The following is an 18,523-nucleotide window of genomic DNA, read 5'->3' as shown; positions in this document are numbered from 1 at the left end:
AACTAACAAGTTTTAAAGGGCCTGGCGCTAACAGAAACCACTAACAGAAACCAGTGCTTGGACTGAAAGGTAGTTCAAGCTATAAAAATGCCTCCGGCCTGGCGCGATAGTGTAGTGGTTAAACTCCTCCCCTTGAACGCACCGGGATCCTATATGGGCGCCGGTTCTAATCCCTGCTGCTCCACTTCTCATCCAGCTCCCTGCCTGTGGCCTGGGAAAGCACTCAAGGACGCCCCAAAGCCTTGGGACCTTGCACCCGCGTGGGAGACCTGGAAGAGGCTCCTGGCTTCAGATCGGCGCAGCTCTAACCATTGCAGTCACTTGGGGAGTGAATCATTGGACGAAAGATCTTCCTCTCTGTGTCTCCTCTATATATCTGCCTTTCCAATAAAAATAAATAAATCTTTTTAAAAAAATGCCTCGTGGCCTCTAGCATTCTTTATAGAAAGCAGCCTGAGAAAGTGATGCATTTTTACAGAAAGATTAAAAGAGAGTGCTGGATAAGAGGGCTCCTGGAAGCCGTGGAGCACAGCGAAGCAATCAGTAACTCCCCGGGAGCGGAACCGAACTGTGTTGGGGAGCACTTCCCACTGCCGGGACGGTGGGCGCGCGAGCATCAGACTTGTGGTGACCCGATGACTATCTGCTCCCCACCTTTGGTTTTGGCGTTTCGGTGTTTATCCTTTTTCCTGCTGAACAGAGTGTGTGTGTGTGTGTGTGTGTGTGTGTGCACGGCAGTAGGAAACTTCGTCTTGTCTCTGCCCTAGAGTACCTGCATGTGGATATGACTGATTATCACACGATCCTAGAGTGGAAGACTGCTACTGTCCCTGATCGTGGCACAGCTAGGGTTCTCTGTGTGAGGGCCAGTTTTCTGCGTGAGGAAAGAATGCAACTGTGGTCACAGAGCGAGGGTGCCTGAGCATCACTGCCTACTTTATGGGACAGGAGCTCAGGGCATGGGGGAATGTGGTAGAGGGCTGGCGTAGGGTGGGGAGTGTCTTTTCTTCTTCTTCATTAGGCTTCCGTTTCCTGACCTTCTAGCTAGGGTGTGCAGGCTGTCTTTGGGCAGATTTTTGGTTTTTAGTTGTGGCATGTGCCTGTGAGTGGTGCCTGGATGGAGGCTTCGGCAGTGCCCTGCGACGTTTGAGTCCATAAGGAAATCCAGGTGACTCACTGGCAGCCATTGCTCAGATGCCAAGGCCCACAGCAGTGTGCTGCCTGCCTCCCATCCACGCTTGAGTTTCCCTCACGTGTCTGTGACTGCAGGATCTTTCGGTTGTAACAAGAAGGGATGGGGGGAGTGACATGGACGTGTGAGCTGGGAGTTGATGCACGACTCATTCAGTTTTCAGTTCTAAGTATCATTGAGCATACATTTTAATGGAATTCCTTTTGATGTTTATGTTCACATTTCCTGGAATTCCCAGTTTTAGCAGTGAAACAAAGAACCACTTCAAGTGTATTTTAATCTTTAATCAACACTGGCCTCTGACTATGTGCTTTCTTACTGATTGTTATACAGAACATTTTCCGAGGAGTGAAAGCAAATGATAAAAGTGTATGAACCACACTGGTTATTTAACATCATTCTGAGATTAAAAACTAGATTTAATGCTGCTTTCTTGTACAGCCGTGAGTTCTGATTTTCACAAAGTATCTTCAGGAATTTGTGTAAGAACACAGTGTAGCATCGGTGAGCAGCCTCTGTGCAGGTAGACTGCGGAGCAAGCCGCAGTGCGTGCTACCCATGATTTCACAGGGGAGGGTCTCGTTACTTCTTTTGGCATGATGAATGACCAGTATGGTGACAATCACGTGACGCCGCGAGCTTTTGTGTCTTTATTCCATCCTTGGCGTTAAGGATGAAGTTTACTAAGTTGGAAGGCATGGATTTTTCGATGATTGTGGGGGACAGTTTTCCTCTCATTTCCGTCTGGACAAACATCACCAGTTTGGAATATGCTGGATTTCTGTAAGGAAGAGTTAACAAAAGAAAAATAACTTTGAGGCTTATCTATTGAATCTGCAAGTTGATAGAGAACGCAATTCTTGCTCCAGTTACCCTTTATTGTCCCTGAAGGACTTGTGATGAAGAGTGAACAATGACAGGAAGTAAGGGGTGGGGTGGTATGATTAGCAGAAACATCTTTACAGAAATCCTACATACAAGCAAGGACTAGTTAGAGTATATCTTAAAATCATCATAGTTTTAGGCACCTCTCACTTTCTGCCATTTGATTTTTATGATTATAAAAGTATGTATCTTATTATGAAAACTTAAGCAGCATTTTCCCTTCTTCTAGTCCCCAGGCAGGATCACTGTTGACAGGCTCAGCTGTTCCTTCTCAGATGGTTGTCTCTGCATGCGTTTCACAGCCGCAGGCCTGTGTACGTATACCTGCACATGGAACCCGCTTAAACACACATGGATTTTATTGTAAAATTAAGTATGTTCAGTTTTCTGCCACCAGTTTTACTTTTTTCTTAGAAGACTGTCAAGTACTTATTTTTTTTTTATTGCAAAGGCGCTATACAGAGAGTCGCAGACACAGAGAGAGAGAGATCTTCTTCCACTGGTTTACTCTCCAAGCAGCCGCAAAGGCTGGAGCTGAACCGATCGGAAGCCAGGAGCAAGGAGCTTCTTCTGGGTCTCCCACGTGGGTGCAGGGTCCCAAGGCTTTGGGCTATCCTTGACTGCTTTCCCAGGCCACAGGCAGGGAGCTGGATGGGCAGTGGAACAGTCAGGATACAAACCAGTACCCATATGGGGTCCTGACACATGCAAGGTGAGGACTTAGCCACTAGGCTGCTGTGCCAGGCCCTGTTACTACTTACTTGTATGTTTGTTCTGCTTATTCTTCAGAGTCACAGACAGTATTTCATATTGTATAACAATTTTTTAACTGGCATTTGGATTGTTCCATTTTTTGTTACTATAGTCAAGTTGTAAAACCCAATCTTTGTAATGCAGCCATTTGCATATTTAACATTTTGACATGCTATTTACAAGTTGCCTTCTAAGAAGTTCAATATTTTATATTTTAACCCAATGATCTTTAAGCTGGGTTTGAGAGGATGAATACTGTTAAGGGAGTGAATTTTCAAAATCCCTAACTTTCATGTGCATTTGTCCTCAAACCTACCTGGGAAAACATATGTGATTGAAACATGGGCTTTTTTCACCACCAGCCTCTTCACAATCACCATTCTGTACTCCATCGAACGAAGACACAGTGACCGTCCGAGGTAGTACTGAATGTGCTATGGCGTTTAACTCCAGCATGTAAAAATCTCGAGATGTCAGTGGAAGTTAGTTGGAAAAGAAAATGACTGGGTAGTAAATCCATGTCGTGTCTGTCCCTTTCTTTCCAAAAGACTTAAGGATCTAATTGGCTCATTAGCCACTAGATCATTCAACAAGTTTTGGTAACAGGACATGGAGTGATTTAATGATATAGAAGTTACAAGGATTTCAAGGCACCGATGTACTAGTACTAGTACTGAGAACTAGTCAGACTCTTGCATTTGAAACTAATGTAATAAATTTCTGAGTTTTTATATTTAGCCAAGGAAAACAGTCATCATGACATTGAATGCTGTTTCATTTTGTTAGTAATATCCATGCACAGTTAACCAAAATGGGTATATTAATTAGAAGCATGAATTCAGTCATCAGAAGAGAGAGATGTGGAACGTGAGGAAAGCAACTCATTTCGGGACTTTCGTGCGAGCTGGGCACGGTAACACCACCGACCGTAGGAGCTAGCTCAGGAGCCAAATGAGTCAACAGAAGCAAATGCTTAAAACAGCACTTAACACATGGCAAGTGCCAAGTCTTGTTAATAACAAAATATGTATTTCCAATAACATTTTGCCTTGTGGTTAATAATTATATGAGAATTGCTAGTGTTTTTTTCCTTTTGGTTATGGCCAAACTCTAACGACAACTGGCATGGATTTTTTTTTTTTTTACATTTAAATATTGTGGTTAAAGGAAACAAAGCAAATGTAAAAACTTTAAATAAGTGTAATTTTGCAGAGAATCGTGATAGAGTGATACAAAACAGATTTCAAAGCATGAAACAAATTCTACTAGCAAAATGTACCTGAGGGTAAAAAAATTTAAAAATGAGTTTAAAGAGGAAAGGGATGATGCAAAATTTCCACTAAACATTGGATGTATTTTGCAAAGATTAGATGATGCTGAGTTTTAAGTTTTTATGGTTTTGTTGAGAGCCTGCTAGATGCACTTATAAAGGTGATAACCATTAAAAAAAAAAAACAAACTTCAATGCTTGGAGTATGTTGAAAATTGTACCCTTTTCATGAATTTAATCCTATGAAAAATCTTAATGTTCAAGGGAGAATAATAAAGTGTTGGTGGACCCCGTCACTGCCCTCGCTGGGTTTTACAGAAGGTCCCTGAATGCTGAAGACGATCTAAATGTCACTCGATTCTTCTGTATTCAGAAAGGCTTTAGAGTCAACAGAGATAGGCAACCCATCAAACCAGAGAACGGTTGTTCAAAAGAAGAGACATATCCCTCAAACAGAACACCCTGCGGAAGAAGCTTGCACCCCCACGGCTGAGGTCTCCGCCCCAGGCACTTGCACTTGGGCGAGCTCATCAGTGGCTGCCATTGCTCCTGCATCCCCCAGGGCTGCCGGGGCGCTGCTGCACAGGGACCCTGAGGCAGTCTAACAACCCAGACGGGGTTTGGATTTAGACCAAAGCTTTTGTCCCATGTTTCTCCTAGTAGAAATGGGAGGCTGACAGGCTCCTGAAAGAGACTTGGTCTGTGGAGCGCACTGCGCATGGTCAGCTCCCAACCGGAGTTCCTGCCAGCAACTGATTTACCTCACTGATTTGACATAGTAAACCTTTGATGGTTAATTTCTCCCCTGATATAAAGAATAAAGTCTAAACCATTGATTCAGAATTGACAAATGGATAGGAAGATCATATATACAGTAAGGATTGGACCCTTTAATAGAGTTTTTCGCAGTTCTCTAATTGAGTATAGAAAACATGAAGGAATACAGGTTACGATCTAATTTTTTTTGGTTTCCTTCACATAGTCTTTCCTGTACTGAGAAGCTTATATCTCATCAACATGAAGTTTTTCATCTGGTTTTATGTACCAGTGGTTTTTACTTGATACAAAGTCATCTAGCAACTTAGGAGATCTGTGAAGTTACATATGTTGAATTAGCATACATACTTTCATAGAATGTTAATTCAGTGTTGCGATTTCAGGCCAAGGCTGTCCACCTGGGCTCAGGGACTCCCCGGGATAGTTACAGTTGTTTTAATTTGCATGTCCCTCATTGTGAGGAATCTACAGGTGGGCCATTGGAAAAGAACTTTTTTTCAACGTAAAGCATTCATATTTGATAACTGTGTTGTAACTCTAGGGAAATTTATCTTTAATTCACAAAATATTCTCTAGTTATTTATGGAAATTATTTTAATAGGAAAATGGAAAACATCAGAGAAAGTTTAAGTTTAGGAAAACGTTAGCATGTGCTTGAGTAGTCACAGCTCATCATTCCTCAAATCTCTCTTGACGGGAAGTACCTGTTCTGGTTAGACTGTAGATGACAAAGGCCCTTACAAAGTCACATTTAGCTTCCTAGATCTCAACAGAATTACGGACACATGTTTTACTGATAGGCTCGGAATCCTGAGCTAAATTGCGAGGTGAATTTAAAAAGTTTTAAAAATAAACCAGTGAAAATCACTTACTCTTTCAGAGGTGAACAAACGTAGCCACAAGGATGGTTATAACCACGGATGTAATTTGAAGTTGGAGGGTAGCCCGGAAAATCCACACTTTTAGCTGGATGGTGAAAAGAAATGAACATGAGACCTATTCCATAAAGATTAAAAAAATATTTTGAGGAAAGTAATTGAGTGAGTGGCAGCAGCCCACACACCGAGACTCTCCTGGGCTGCCTTCCCAGGAGCATTAGTAGGGAGCTGGATCGGAAGGGGAGCCACTGGACCAAAGTGGAGCTCATCTGGGATGCCAGCCCTGCGGGGGGTGGCTCAGCCCACTGTGTCACAGCACCGCTCATGTTGATGTTAAGGAAAAGCTTTTAAATGGCTAGATGATGTGTCAATCAAAGTAGCTTGAAATATCTCCTTGTGAGGCAGGTACTAGACATGGCAGTCAAGGCAGCCACGGCCCAGATGAGAACACCTGGGTTGAGTTCCCATTCCTGACTTTAGCTTCTTGCCAAGTCAGACCCAGGGAAGCAGAGTGTCAGGTCATTGTTGCCCATCCTCTGATGAAAGACGTGCAGTGAGTTTCCCGGCTCCTGGCTCCCATTACTGGCATTTGAGAGGAAAACCAGCGAACACAAGTGCTCTCTTTTCACCTCTCTAAATAAAGTAAATAAATAAACAATTCATTCATTCACTCATTCATTCATTCATTCAAAAAGACTTTCTGCCAGACTTTGCAGTTGAATAAAAAGCCAATTACTTGTTTTAGAAATTTCAGAGCGTAATATATACTGATTAGTTTAGTGTCAAAAACATTTTTAAAAATACCAGTAGATGTATGTAATTGAACCCTGCCCTGGTCAGAGAAGATGGATTTTCCTATATGATCTTAACCATGAATTTTGTGGGAAATACAATTTGAATCACTGCCTTGGAGAATAATGAATTTTCTACTTTATGACCTGTGTTATAGTCTTACCAAGGGACTATTCGGTTGGCATTATGGTTCTGCCAGAGTGACTTTAATAATTTAAGGTTTAAGGTATGGCTATTTTGCTTGTCTTTTAAAAGAAATTTGTTGTAGGGGTAGTCTCATAGCAAGGCGGACAGAGCCGCCGTCTGTGATGCCAGATCCCCTTTGGGGCTGCTCCACTCCTAGCCAGCTCCTTGTCAATGACCTTGCGAAAGCAGTGGAAAAAGGCCTCAGTGCTTGTGTGAGCTTGGGTGGATGCCCCTGGCTCAGTCCCGGCCAGTGCAGCTCCTTGGGGGTAAACCATCTGTTGTGGCTTATCTTTTACCCAGTTCTCAGGTGCAGCTCATGTAAGCCTTAACTCTGAAATAAATAAATACACGTGGAAAAAAATCTGTTGTAGGCTTGTAGACAGCAACGAGTATCCACTTTACCACATTGTGGAAAAACAAAGATTTGAATTTTAATTTTGTTCAGTTGCTTATTATTTCTTAACTGCCTAATCTCACTGAATTTGAAATTATTCATTAGTGAGATAATGCACACAAAATAATCAAAGAATGTTGGAGATTCAGCTAAAAAAATTAATAAGACAATTACGAATATTCATGGAAAATTCACTCAGAAAAGTTTCTTACAGAAACTCCAGCAGCAGTCTGTGTATCCAGTGATTGACGCCTTTTCTAGTCCATTTTAATCTCTGTACTTTCTTGACTTCCCTCTGGCCACAAATAATGAGATAAAAGTGGGATTGCTTCCAGATGAAGGTAACAGCAGATCCTTAATTCAGACACAGTATTTTGTGTTGTATGTCCTCACTGAGTGAGTGCTTGTCCTCACTGAGTGAGTGCTTGAGTCGCTAGACTCAGACTGAGTACTGTAGCCATCCCAGAGGAGCTGAGATCTGGCCACGAAATAATTAACAAAGCTTAACTGCTCCCACGCCCAGGTCATTTACAATGAGAGAAATCATCCAGATAGGGATGGCGAAGTTAAGTCAATCTACAGAGAAAAAGCTTCATGCCAACATTATTACAAAGTCCCTTCGCCATGAGTTAGAGTCCTGAGATCCTCATGATATGAAATGGTAGAGAAATGTTTATGAGAAATGATTAAACATTATAATTTTACTGATGAACACATGTGGGGAGGAGGCTAGGTCTACATCAAAGGTCAAGTTTCTAAACTACATTTAAGCACATTTATATGAAGTCCTACATAGTGGAAAATTCTTCACTAGCTTAAACATTTGGCAGATTGGCCTAATCTAAGCAACTGAAGTATTACATATTCCCCAAACTAATTTTATTTCTTAGAATGCAAAAAATGTACACCTTGAAGTTTTAGCCTGTATCTGTAACATTCCTCCCAAAGCTCAGGGGATGCCACACCCACCAACTGTTACATGAGCAACACCTGAGAACTGGGTGAAAGATCAGGTTTGTGGAAAGACACATACACTTGTTGGTCCCACTGAATAAATAAGAAAAAATAAAGGAAATAATTGAAAACACTTTTTTTCAGATCATATCTAAAATGAAGGAAAAACCCATTAATAACTCATAGTAATCCCCAAATATGGCCAAAATGTTTCAACTTACAGCTGATAATGTCCATATTCCCTTCATAGTGCTTGATGTATACTACGTCGATAAAGTCTCGGGGGGAAATGGAGCCCATGGCAAAACTTTGTGTGACGGTATGACATATGAACGTGTCCTGTAACAAATCAGACCATAAAGACTGGAACTACTTCACACGTATGCTCTCTGTACTTTTCTTAAAGGCTTTCACTGCACAAGATTGCCTTTGATTTGAACAACACAAGGTTTTGAAGCTTTAAACACTGTCACCAAATCAACTGGAACTGTCAATGCTAAAAGAACACTTGGGTCTATAATCCTCAATTATGACTAGAAAATTCAGAAAATAATTGAGATCACCTGCTCTTTCAGTTCTACACTGAGAAACTGGCACCTAATCTTGTGTTATCATCATAACTAGAGTTGCATGCAACCTGGTTGAAGGGCTTCCAGAGGCCTCTGTGGTCCCAAGAAGGCCAGTCTGGTGTTTGCAGAAACCAGGAAGGAGTGGGCATCATAAATCGACTCACACAGCCCCTGCTGCTCACTCTGCTGCCCTGTGCGGCATCGTGTGTTCTGTGTCCTAGCTCTGGGACTAGTGACTACTGCATGCAGTGCTGCCTGTCTCCTCTGTCCAGTGCCGGGGTGTGCATTTGTCGAGGACCTCAGTGGGAATCCTTCCATTCACTGGGGTGAATGCAAGGCAATCAGAAAAGAGCTCCGGAGATGACGTGAATACTACAGATGTTAACAGGAAAGCAAAACAGCTCCCCTTACAGTATAAAGCCACTCAGAGATACAGTGGTGTACTTGAAAAGGCCTAGAATTTATACCAGCGGACCAGGCACAAATTGTGGTTTTGCCACACATTGGCTGAAGAAACACCAGGCAAGTCACATAATCTTTCTGAATCTCTTTTCAAGTTGTTGAAGTCAAGTCTAACGTTCTTTCCATTGTAACTGATGATTTGCCACAAGAGCAGAAGTATCTGAAGAGCTTATGGAACTGGATGATTAATGAATCAGTCTAATGTCCACATTTCTCCTTGAGATGGATGGTGTTTTTCAAACTGAATGCTCACCTCCCAGAAAGGTCAAGGGGTGTGATTTGTGTGGAGGGGAAACTTCTGAGCCTTTCTAATTTACATTCCTGGGCTTTTCTCTTTCCCCTAAGACTTTAAGATCGGTTTCATAAAAGTAGGTAAAATTACAAAGTTCTAAATAAATGACAAAGGGATAGTAGATCTTTAAGCTATTTGTTTGTTTTCATGGAGATTAGAATGAAGCTTGGAGACCTAAAGATTCAAATTTCAAGTGATCTGGAATCTTACAAATGGCTTTGTTTGCGAAAATCATGAAAGTTTGTTTCCGCCCCATCAGTCACATGACCACCTCTTTCTAAGAAGACTACTGGGAGCCAGAGACATAAGGATGCTTTTAAAAACAGCTTTCTGGAACCATACATTCACCCATTGAAAGTATTCAGTTCAATGAGCTTTCTCAAGCATGTGCAGTTGTACAATCTTCATCACGATCCTGTATTAGAAGATTCCTCCCTCCCTGCACTGGTAAGTACCACGGACTTTCTCTCAAAACTAAGTCATTGACTCCAGTGACCGATCCTCTCTCTGCTGCCTCCACCCTAGCATAAGCATAAGATGCTTCATCTGAAATATTCTGATGGCCTTTTAACTGTTCTTCATCATTACTGCATTCTCAAGCCCTAACCAGTCTCTTTCGTTTTAGTACTGATCTCAGAATAAAATGTCTCCCCATTCACCAGGAGACTCTTACGCAGTCTAATGCCAACCTCACCTCTCCAACTCCATTCTTGCCACTCTGCTCCCTGGTCTCTGTGTTTACATGGGCTGGTTTTGCTCTGCACTGAGCAGTGCCAACGGCTCTCCAGTCCCAAGGCCTTTGCATCTGCCTTTGCCTCACTCCCCCTGGATGGCTGCAGGTGTGTCTCCCCTCAGTGTTGTTTCTCAGGTTGCAACTTAAACACCTTGCCGTAACAGAAGCTTTTCCTGACTAGGTCTTCATTAACCTCTCCAATCATTGACTTTACTATGAACATAACCTTTCAAAATACATATTCTTGGGCCCGGCGGCATGGCCTAGTGGCTAAAGTCCTCGCCTTGAAAGCCCCGGGATCCCATATGGGTGCCGGTTCTAATCCTGGCAGCTCCACTTCCCATCCAGCTCCCTGCTTGTGGCCTGGGAAAGCAGTCGAGGATGGCCCACAGCTTTGGGACACTGCACCCGTGTGGGACACCTGGAAGAGGTTCCTGGTCCCGGCCTCGGATTGGCGCGTACCAGCCCGTTGCAGCTCACTTGGGGAGTGAAACATCGGATGGAAGATCTTCCTCTCTGTCTCTCCTCCTCTCTGTATATCCAGCTTTCCAATAACAATAAAATCTTAAAAAAAAATACATATTCTTATTTATCATGGCCTTCATGACCCTCATGAATATACAATATTTTTTTAAAGTCGGCTGATCTGTTTCATTTCTCACGACAAGATTTTAGGCTCTTTCTTGTCCCTTGTATATCCTGGCTTCTTGAAACAGTTCAGAGTTCATAGTGAGAGTGCAAACGTGTTTGTGGAATGAACTACCCAGTCAAAACAACACTAACATCTGTCTGGAACGGGTTGGGAACACAGTCAAAATTCTTCTACAGATAAATTCATAAGAGGAAAAAACAGATGCAACAACAAAGATGGAGAACAAATTCTAAAGCATGACAAAGGAACAATCACCTCCTTTAGGTGGCTATTTCTGCAGTGGCCGTACTGGATGAGAGCTCAACAGTGTGCTGTGCCAACTTCTAGAATCCCGTAGCCTGCTTCCTTTCCCTCGTTTCCGTCTTACTGTCCCTCGTGTTTCTGCCTCTCACTTACTGTGGCTCCTCCTGAAGTTTCCCTCCACCTGCTCTTCTGTGGATCGCCTCGTCTAAACCTGAGTATTCTCTCACTTGTCTTCAACTTTCTATTCTCACTGTACTCTTCTCATTGTCTGTTCTCTCTCCATATCTACTTAACTGAGATAAAATATTTGAAAACGTAAATAAACTGCAACGGCTTATCTGTTATTTCTTTGCTTTATATTTTTCCTGAATCTTTAAGTGCTACATTCCTTGTTTTAAAGTCCCAACATATATGTCCTTCCTGTTTTCTAGTGTAAAATGACTAAGATACATTTATGCTTAATCTTTGCCTTTGAAATCATAGAAGTGAGTCCCTGAGTTTATTTCCCTTTTAACAAGAGGTTGGCATCAGCATGGCAGTTTACCAGATTCAGAATGTAATATATATTCACGAATAGAATAAAGCCAATTGGGATTGTACCACTGATGCCTAAGGAAGGAAGTTCGAGGGCTTGTTACAAACATATCTGCTCTATTGGAATCTACCGAATATTTAAATGTCTACTTAGTACAGTTTTTAAAATATCCAACTAAGATATAAAACTAAAAATATGCTACTGCAGGGGAAGCACAGTGTTAAGTATGTTAAGTAACACATTACCGAGTCTATCTTGTGTACCATATTGTACACTTTCAGCGATTTATCCCATGAAACTCTGTTTCCAGGTTGGTAGAGGAATTCAGATAGCTTAGTTGTTGATTCTGGAATTATCCCTTCAATACGATATCTTTTAAAAAAAATGAAGAAAATTCAAAGCAAATTTAGCCTAAGCTGAAAACATAACGCCATGAAAGTACAGATTCAAGTAAGTTAACAGTGAATGTAACATCTGCATTCAATATACTAAAATTAAATCGAAAGTTGTGTGGCTTAAATATGCATTGCCATAGTTCATATTAAGTTCATTTTCCAAAAAACAAAGTTCATTTTCCTACAAATTCTGTCTATGTTTTTATAGTTGTTTTTTTACTTAGTATTATTCCAAAAAGCGTACTACTAAACATTTACCTGCTATGGTTCAGCACAAGCCAACAGTCATTGATGAGGGGTGTGTGTGGTGATGGTGTATCTTACGGCTCTAATTTTTAATGTAAGCATGTGATGCTATCTAGCGCATTTTTTTGGTAAAGGCATAGATAGTAGAAACTTTAGGCATGTTGGGCTGTGTGTTCTCTGTTGTAACTATGTGACTGCGCCTGCACTGACAGGGCAGCCTGGACAAGGCCGGATGCGCGAACGTGGCTGGGCTGCCACTGGATGTTAGAGACACGGGCTTGTTCTGCATTTCATTTGTTCCCCACATGCCAGGAAATACTCTGTTTGTGCCCATTTGAAGTTGTAAAACCCACTTTTCGCTTTGAGGTTGCACAAAATTATTTTTCTCTCTGTAAAGTCTGCCTTTTAAATAAAAGCAAATAAATCTTGTGAAAAAGTTTAAGTATGGAGATCTATGCTGTGACATAGTGGGTAAAACATGCAACACCTGGCATCCCATTTGGGTGGTTCATGTCTTGACTGCTGCAGCTGCAATCCAGCTCCATGCCAGTCATCTGGGAAAAGCAGCAGAAGGTGACCCAAGCGACGGGTCCCTGCCACCGACATGGAAGATCCATGCGAAGCTCACAGCTTTGGTCTGACACAGCACTGGCTGTTGGGCCACCTGAGGGGTGAACAAGCAGCTGGAGGGTCTCTCTCTGTCTCTCCCACTTGTACTGTAACTCTTTGAAAATCAATCTTTCTTTTTTAACCAAACTGATACCAACAGAGGTGTGCACATCCTTTCATGGATTTTTAAACCTGTTAACAGTAACCAGATGGCGAACTGCCCCGCATTCTGGGTGTTCATGTATTTCCCACCATTATAAAAAAGACTAAAGGCTCAAAATTCATTGAGGAAGAAATTTGCTCGAGTAAAAAAAAAAATGAATTGATTTGTTTTCTCTTGAGAATGTCATCAGGATTATAAACGTTGGGAGCCAACTTTGTGGCAACGTGGGCAAAGCCAGCCCTGCGGCAGTGGCATTCCATCTGGCTGCCTGTGCGTCTCGTGGCTGCTCCACTTCTGCTCCAGCTCCTTCACTGCCAACTCTCTGGGCCCCTGCCACCCGTATGGGAGAGCAGTATAAGTTCCTGGCTCCTGGTTTTGGCCTGGCCCAGTACTGGCTATTGCAGCTTTTTGGGGAGTGAACCAGCGGGTAGAAGATCTCTACTTTCTGTATCATCTCCTCTCTGTAGGTCTGCCTTTCCAATAAAAATAAATAAATCTTTAAAAAAAGATTTCTGTGTGTCTTTCCTTTTCTCTCTGCTTTTAAAAAACCAATTAGCAGATCACAAAATGCTAGCATTAGCAAAATATCAAACTGGCTTAAATTGAAAATATCTCACTAAATTATTCACCAGCACAGTTTTTTTTTTTTTTTTTTTTTTTTTTTTTTTTTTTTTACTGATTTTCTTCAAGTTAAAAACAAATAATCAGGTGGCACATAGTTGCTCTATTTTATTGATATCACATGTCACGGGCTAGATTTGTGCTGCAGTGAGTAAAGCCAGTGCTTTAGATGCCAGCATTTCATAGGGTGCTGACTCATGTCCTGGCTGCTCCGCTTCTGATCCAGTGCCCTCCCTGGCCTGGAAAAGCAGCAGAGGACGGCCCATCGTACGTGGGTACGTGGTCCCCTACTGTCCCTGTGGGAAGAAGCTCCTGGCTCTCAGCCTTGGCCTTTCTGAACATCCGCAGAGTGAATCAGCAGAAGGGAGAACTCTCTCTCTCTCTGTCCTCTTTCTCTCTCTCTTACTATTAAGTAAGTAAATAAATAAATAAATAAATAACTTTTTCAAAATGATAATATTTCAGCCTAGTGACTTAATAGTTGATTGCCCGATAATTAATAGCTTGCATAATTTTAACAAACTAGCACTGAATTCCAGATACATTAATTGCATTGAATTTGAAAACTAACTGTAAGTAGGTGAGTGTACTCACAGATTTCCCCGGAATCTTCTAGATGCTTTGCTGTAAACAGTTATCTTTTTCTCAAAGGGAAAGCAAAAATTCACAAATTAGCTGTCAGATAATGATAATGAAAACAACCCAAAAATAAGATGTTTTTATGCATGTAAACCAAATATCTTAAATAAATGTCTTTACAAGGAATTGTTTCTAATTGAAAAAAAAAAAAAAAAACAGAATGAAGCTCTGGAACATGGTGAAGTTATTTTCTTACTGCAGTTTTCACCACTTTCCAGCCCGATTTATCTTGACTGTAACCTAAAACTTCTTGGGCAGTTTGTTGGGCAATTGCCTTATACTCCATCTATCTGCAAAGTTTTAAAAACAAATAATTGGTAAGAATTTAATCATGTAAAAGCTTTAAAAATGCTACTTAATATTATAACATCACTTTATAGTGTCTATCCTATAGCAATGAATGATAATTACTTATCAATGATATTAATACATGAACCCTTTTTTCCTTATTCACAGTCTTTTAAACAAGAAAATACGGTAAGGTAAAAAAAAAAAAAAAGAATTTGGAATCAAAGATACCTGGGCTAAATCATGTCTCTGTCATTGAATCACATTAATATTACTATTTCCACATTTTCTTCAGGTATAAAACTGGAATAATACCTATAAAATTAGTGTAAGAATTAAACAAGATAATGCACTTACAAATCTTACTTCAGTTCCTGGAACAAGCTAGTCAATCAATAAAAGGACATTGTTCCTAGTAATTGGATCATGCTTTCTTTTTCTTGGCAAGTATCACAATCTGTCAGTCGCACATTTTTGGGAAATCATCTTTTTAAAGGGAATGGCAGGGGCACTGTCTGATCTCACTCCAGGTTTCTCCTTTGAACACGCCTCCTTCTGGTCTTGTCCACTCAGCTCCAATGACTAAACGTCTGACCATCCCTCACTATAACCAACTCACTTCTTAACTGAGCATCTTTCAATGTGTTTTTTCTTCTACTGGGAACATTTCTCCCCAGTGTGTTCACGTGACTAATTTAGTCTCACTGGTGACTTTGCTTCAATAGTACTCCCCTCCCCCAGACAGATTCAAGTTCAGATCAACTTAAACACATCTACTGCTCTCTTACTGGAACCTAGGGGCTAGTGCTTTAGCAGGTCAAGTGGGCTGAATATCTACTTTTTTCTCTCTGAAATTTCTATCTTGAAATCCTAACCTCCCAGGTGATGGTATCAGACGGTGGGGGCCTTTTGTGAGATGATAAAGTCACGAGGACAAAATTCTCATGAATGGGCTAAGTGCCTACTCATTTTCCCCTTCAACCAAACTTGGTTTCAGGCAGAAGTTAACAATGTGCATCCTGGAAGAGGAACCTCCCCAGAGGCCAATACTGTCCACACCCTCATCCTGGACTGCCAGCCTGCCAGACGTGAATATTAATGGTCTCTACAACACACACTCAGGTAATTTGTTGTAGCAGCTCACAGGAACTAAGACAGTGGCGTAGTGTAGCTGACAGTTGCATAGGAACCTGCTTTGGTATGAGTTTGGGATGGCCCAGCATGCAGTGTTCAGTTAGGGGAAGCTGCCAGATGTGGTGGAAAGAATGGGCAAACATGGAGCTGAATTCAAATTCTGCCTTTTGTCTCTCACCAGCAGCTCTACTGTTTGAGGTAAACTGCCTAGCATTTGAACTTTGATTTTCACATACAGAGTGGGGAAATACCTATTTTACAGAGTTGTTGAAATTTACAAGAGTTAATATATAGAAATTTACAAGAGTTAATATATGGAAAAGTGCTTGAAACTGTGTGAGGGCACTATTCTAAATGATCAGAATGGTTAGTTCTTAACAGATACAAATAAATGTATCATTCAAAAGACTCTTACAAGTTGTCTCATCTCCTTAAGCATTTAATAAACCTTCTTCAAGTTTAATTGTAAGAATATCTCTTACAATTTAAACATCTTTAAGAGATTTAAAACTTTTTAGGTTCAGTCATAAATCTGTTTTCTCCTGTTTAGTTCTCCTGCAAGGCACAACACCTGCTTTTCCATATTTGAAAAACTGTTTCTTAGTAAATTCTTGGTTTCTTTACCTTTTCTAACAAACCTAATCCAAAATTTCAGTAACTATTGGGATTCTTCTCCAAATCCCCATGGAAATCTCCATATTTCTTAACCTGTGAAACAAAAAAGTGGAATTATTTGAATGCACCGATTAGGTCATTGTAATGGGTTTTCAAAACATTTGTGCGTATTATGGGAAAACAATGCACAGATTTCAAAAACCGCACCAAATAAAGTGGGACTAACTTGTCACGACATGTCTGAAGAGGATCTAGAGTGATTCGCTATAAAGTAGCAGGCATCAGTTTGGGATAAATCATTTCTGCTAAAATTGAAGCAAGATCAAAAATGGAGGAACAGCAAAACCATGGCTGTTATAAGAAGAGCCCATGGGGACAATTTCCAAAGAAATCAGAACTTTCCAAAGGGATAAATAACTCCTTTGATGAAAGGATGTGCTGATGTTAAAGACGAAGCTCGCAGTAGCAGCTCATTCGTATCAGTTTGGGAGGAAAAAATAATAGTAACATCCTAACTGAAGAGGGCTGGTCGTGGCGGGTACGATAACTAACACCAAAGCTATCTGAGCTGACTCCGTTTAAACAATCGGACTGAAACTGCTTTATCCAGCTCTGCTATAAACAACTGCAGAACTTCGAATGAAACATTGAAATGAGACGGATAAAGACGTTGAGAGAAAGTGGAATTAAGACCCTGAAGCGTTTTGAAAAATTCTAGCATGAGATGAAACATGGCCTAAGTAGGAAGACTCCAAAGACAACAGTACCAACAGGTGGGAACGGTCAATTCAAGGGAAAAGTGGATCAGCCGGAAGGAAAGTCATGGCAAAAGTTTTCCGTTGGAATTCTGGAGGGCCAAAGAATTCTAACACAGGTTTATTAGGAGAGGATTCTGAGCCTGGCAGCCACAGTTTTATCAGGAATATGTCCAGAGTAGCTTCCTCCCCGCAGTCCTTCTCCAATAGGACTATGCCCTGTTCCCAGGGTAGTTTTACAATGGGAAATCATTGGTATGAATGGAAACCGTTCGGGATCCACTTTACAGTCTTCATTTGGCTCCTCTGACTTCTGCTTTCAAATCGTAAAAAAATACTTAAATAGCATCCATTTTGCTGCTCTTTAAAGTACATAAGAATGCATTGCAATGGTTAAACTCCTACAACCCTATGTACTTTAGGGCAGAAAGGGTTTATATTATTACTAAGAAAAGTGTCTTGAACTTGATGATACTTATGTTGAGAAAAAGAATTTGTCTTTTATTTTTATCTTGCAGGTCCATTTTCCACAAAGTTTTCCAAGTGCCCTTGTATACTGCAACTCCTAATTTCCTTTACATCTTTTCAGTATTTTACTTATATTTTGTAACTTCATTAGGAAATATCCATTGTACAAAAAGGAACTTCAAAAATCTCGGAAAAGCAGAATTCAAAGCTAAGTTTATCTTGGTGCAAAAACATTTAAATTTACATGTTATTTTTATCATACATTTACAGACTTTTTGAAGGTCTTTTATATGCTCCAAGATGGACTATTAAGTAGTTTGAGAACTTTAAAAATACCATTCACGAAAAGACATTTTAAGATATCATTGTAAGGAAGGATGGGTTAAAAGTCACTTAGGTCGAACACTGCAAGTAGCATGTAAGCTTTTAAATCTCTTGTCACTCACAATCTTTCGCTGCTCCCTGGGCTTTCCTTACTCTGTGTTATTTCTTCTCAGCAACCTGATTAAGTGATTGACTAGAAATTCTGGAGACTGTCAGAACTCCTAGAGGAACCGTCTTACCATCTTCTCATCACAGCACTGCTTGCTATAGTAGATATGTGTTTAATTGATCCAACAAACTGAATGTTGTACCTTGCGGGTGTCTTCACTAACAGAACAGGGAAGGAAGTAAGGCTTAGTAGGCTTAGAAAGAGTGAAAATAAAGAGCGAAACAGGAAGAGCACAATTGCAGTACCTGGTGAGGGAGCATCGGATGAGCTGGGGCATGTTGAGGAGTAACGCTCAAAGTTATCTTCATCCATAGGGTCAGTGGAAAATAAACAGAAACCAATACTGAGCGGGCATCTTTTCCTATTTCGATCTATCACTTGAAACTGGATCCTTTAAACCTGGTACCCTGCCCAGCCTTGTAGACGGGTTCACCCATGTTACTGGGTTTTTGTATTTAGTTTTTTTCTTTCTTTTTTTTTTTTTTTTCTGGACTGACTAAGTCCTCAGTCCAGGCTGGGTTTTCGTCCCT

The 18,523-nt window shown here is 40.9% G+C and overlaps 1 protein-coding gene across 3 annotated transcripts; it reads right to left on the bottom strand.

Moving 5' to 3' along the window:
• Positions 1–1,455: 1,455 nt before the first annotated feature.
• STARD6 (StAR related lipid transfer domain containing 6) lies at positions 1,456–18,450 on the bottom strand. 3 transcript variants are annotated; one of them, XM_058676833.1, is made up of 8 exons: positions 18,239–18,450; positions 16,287–16,370; positions 14,437–14,530; positions 14,196–14,239; positions 11,813–11,939; positions 8,303–8,420; positions 5,750–5,843; positions 1,456–1,973 (listed from the first exon to the last, which is right to left on the bottom strand). In XM_058676833.1, the coding sequence occupies exons 3-8, from the start codon at positions 14,524–14,526 to the stop codon at positions 1,775–1,777; spliced, it is 672 nt and encodes a 223-aa protein (XP_058532816.1). In that variant the 5' UTR covers positions 14,527–14,530; positions 16,287–16,370; positions 18,239–18,450; the 3' UTR covers positions 1,456–1,774. The 3 variants fall into 3 exon arrangements, with proteins under 3 accessions (XP_058532816.1, XP_058532813.1, XP_058532815.1); XM_058676830.1 differs by having other exon boundaries at positions 14,196–14,245; positions 18,239–18,449; XM_058676832.1 differs by lacking the exon at positions 16,287–16,370 and having other exon boundaries at positions 14,196–14,245; positions 18,239–18,449.
• Positions 18,451–18,523: the final 73 nt, after the last annotated feature.

Source organism: Ochotona princeps, chromosome 18 (assembly GCF_030435755.1).
Source record: "Ochotona princeps isolate mOchPri1 chromosome 18, mOchPri1.hap1, whole genome shotgun sequence".
In the NCBI taxonomy this organism is placed as follows: Eukaryota; Metazoa; Chordata; class Mammalia; order Lagomorpha; family Ochotonidae; genus Ochotona; species Ochotona princeps.
This window is presented reverse-complemented; position numbering and strand designations above follow the sequence as displayed.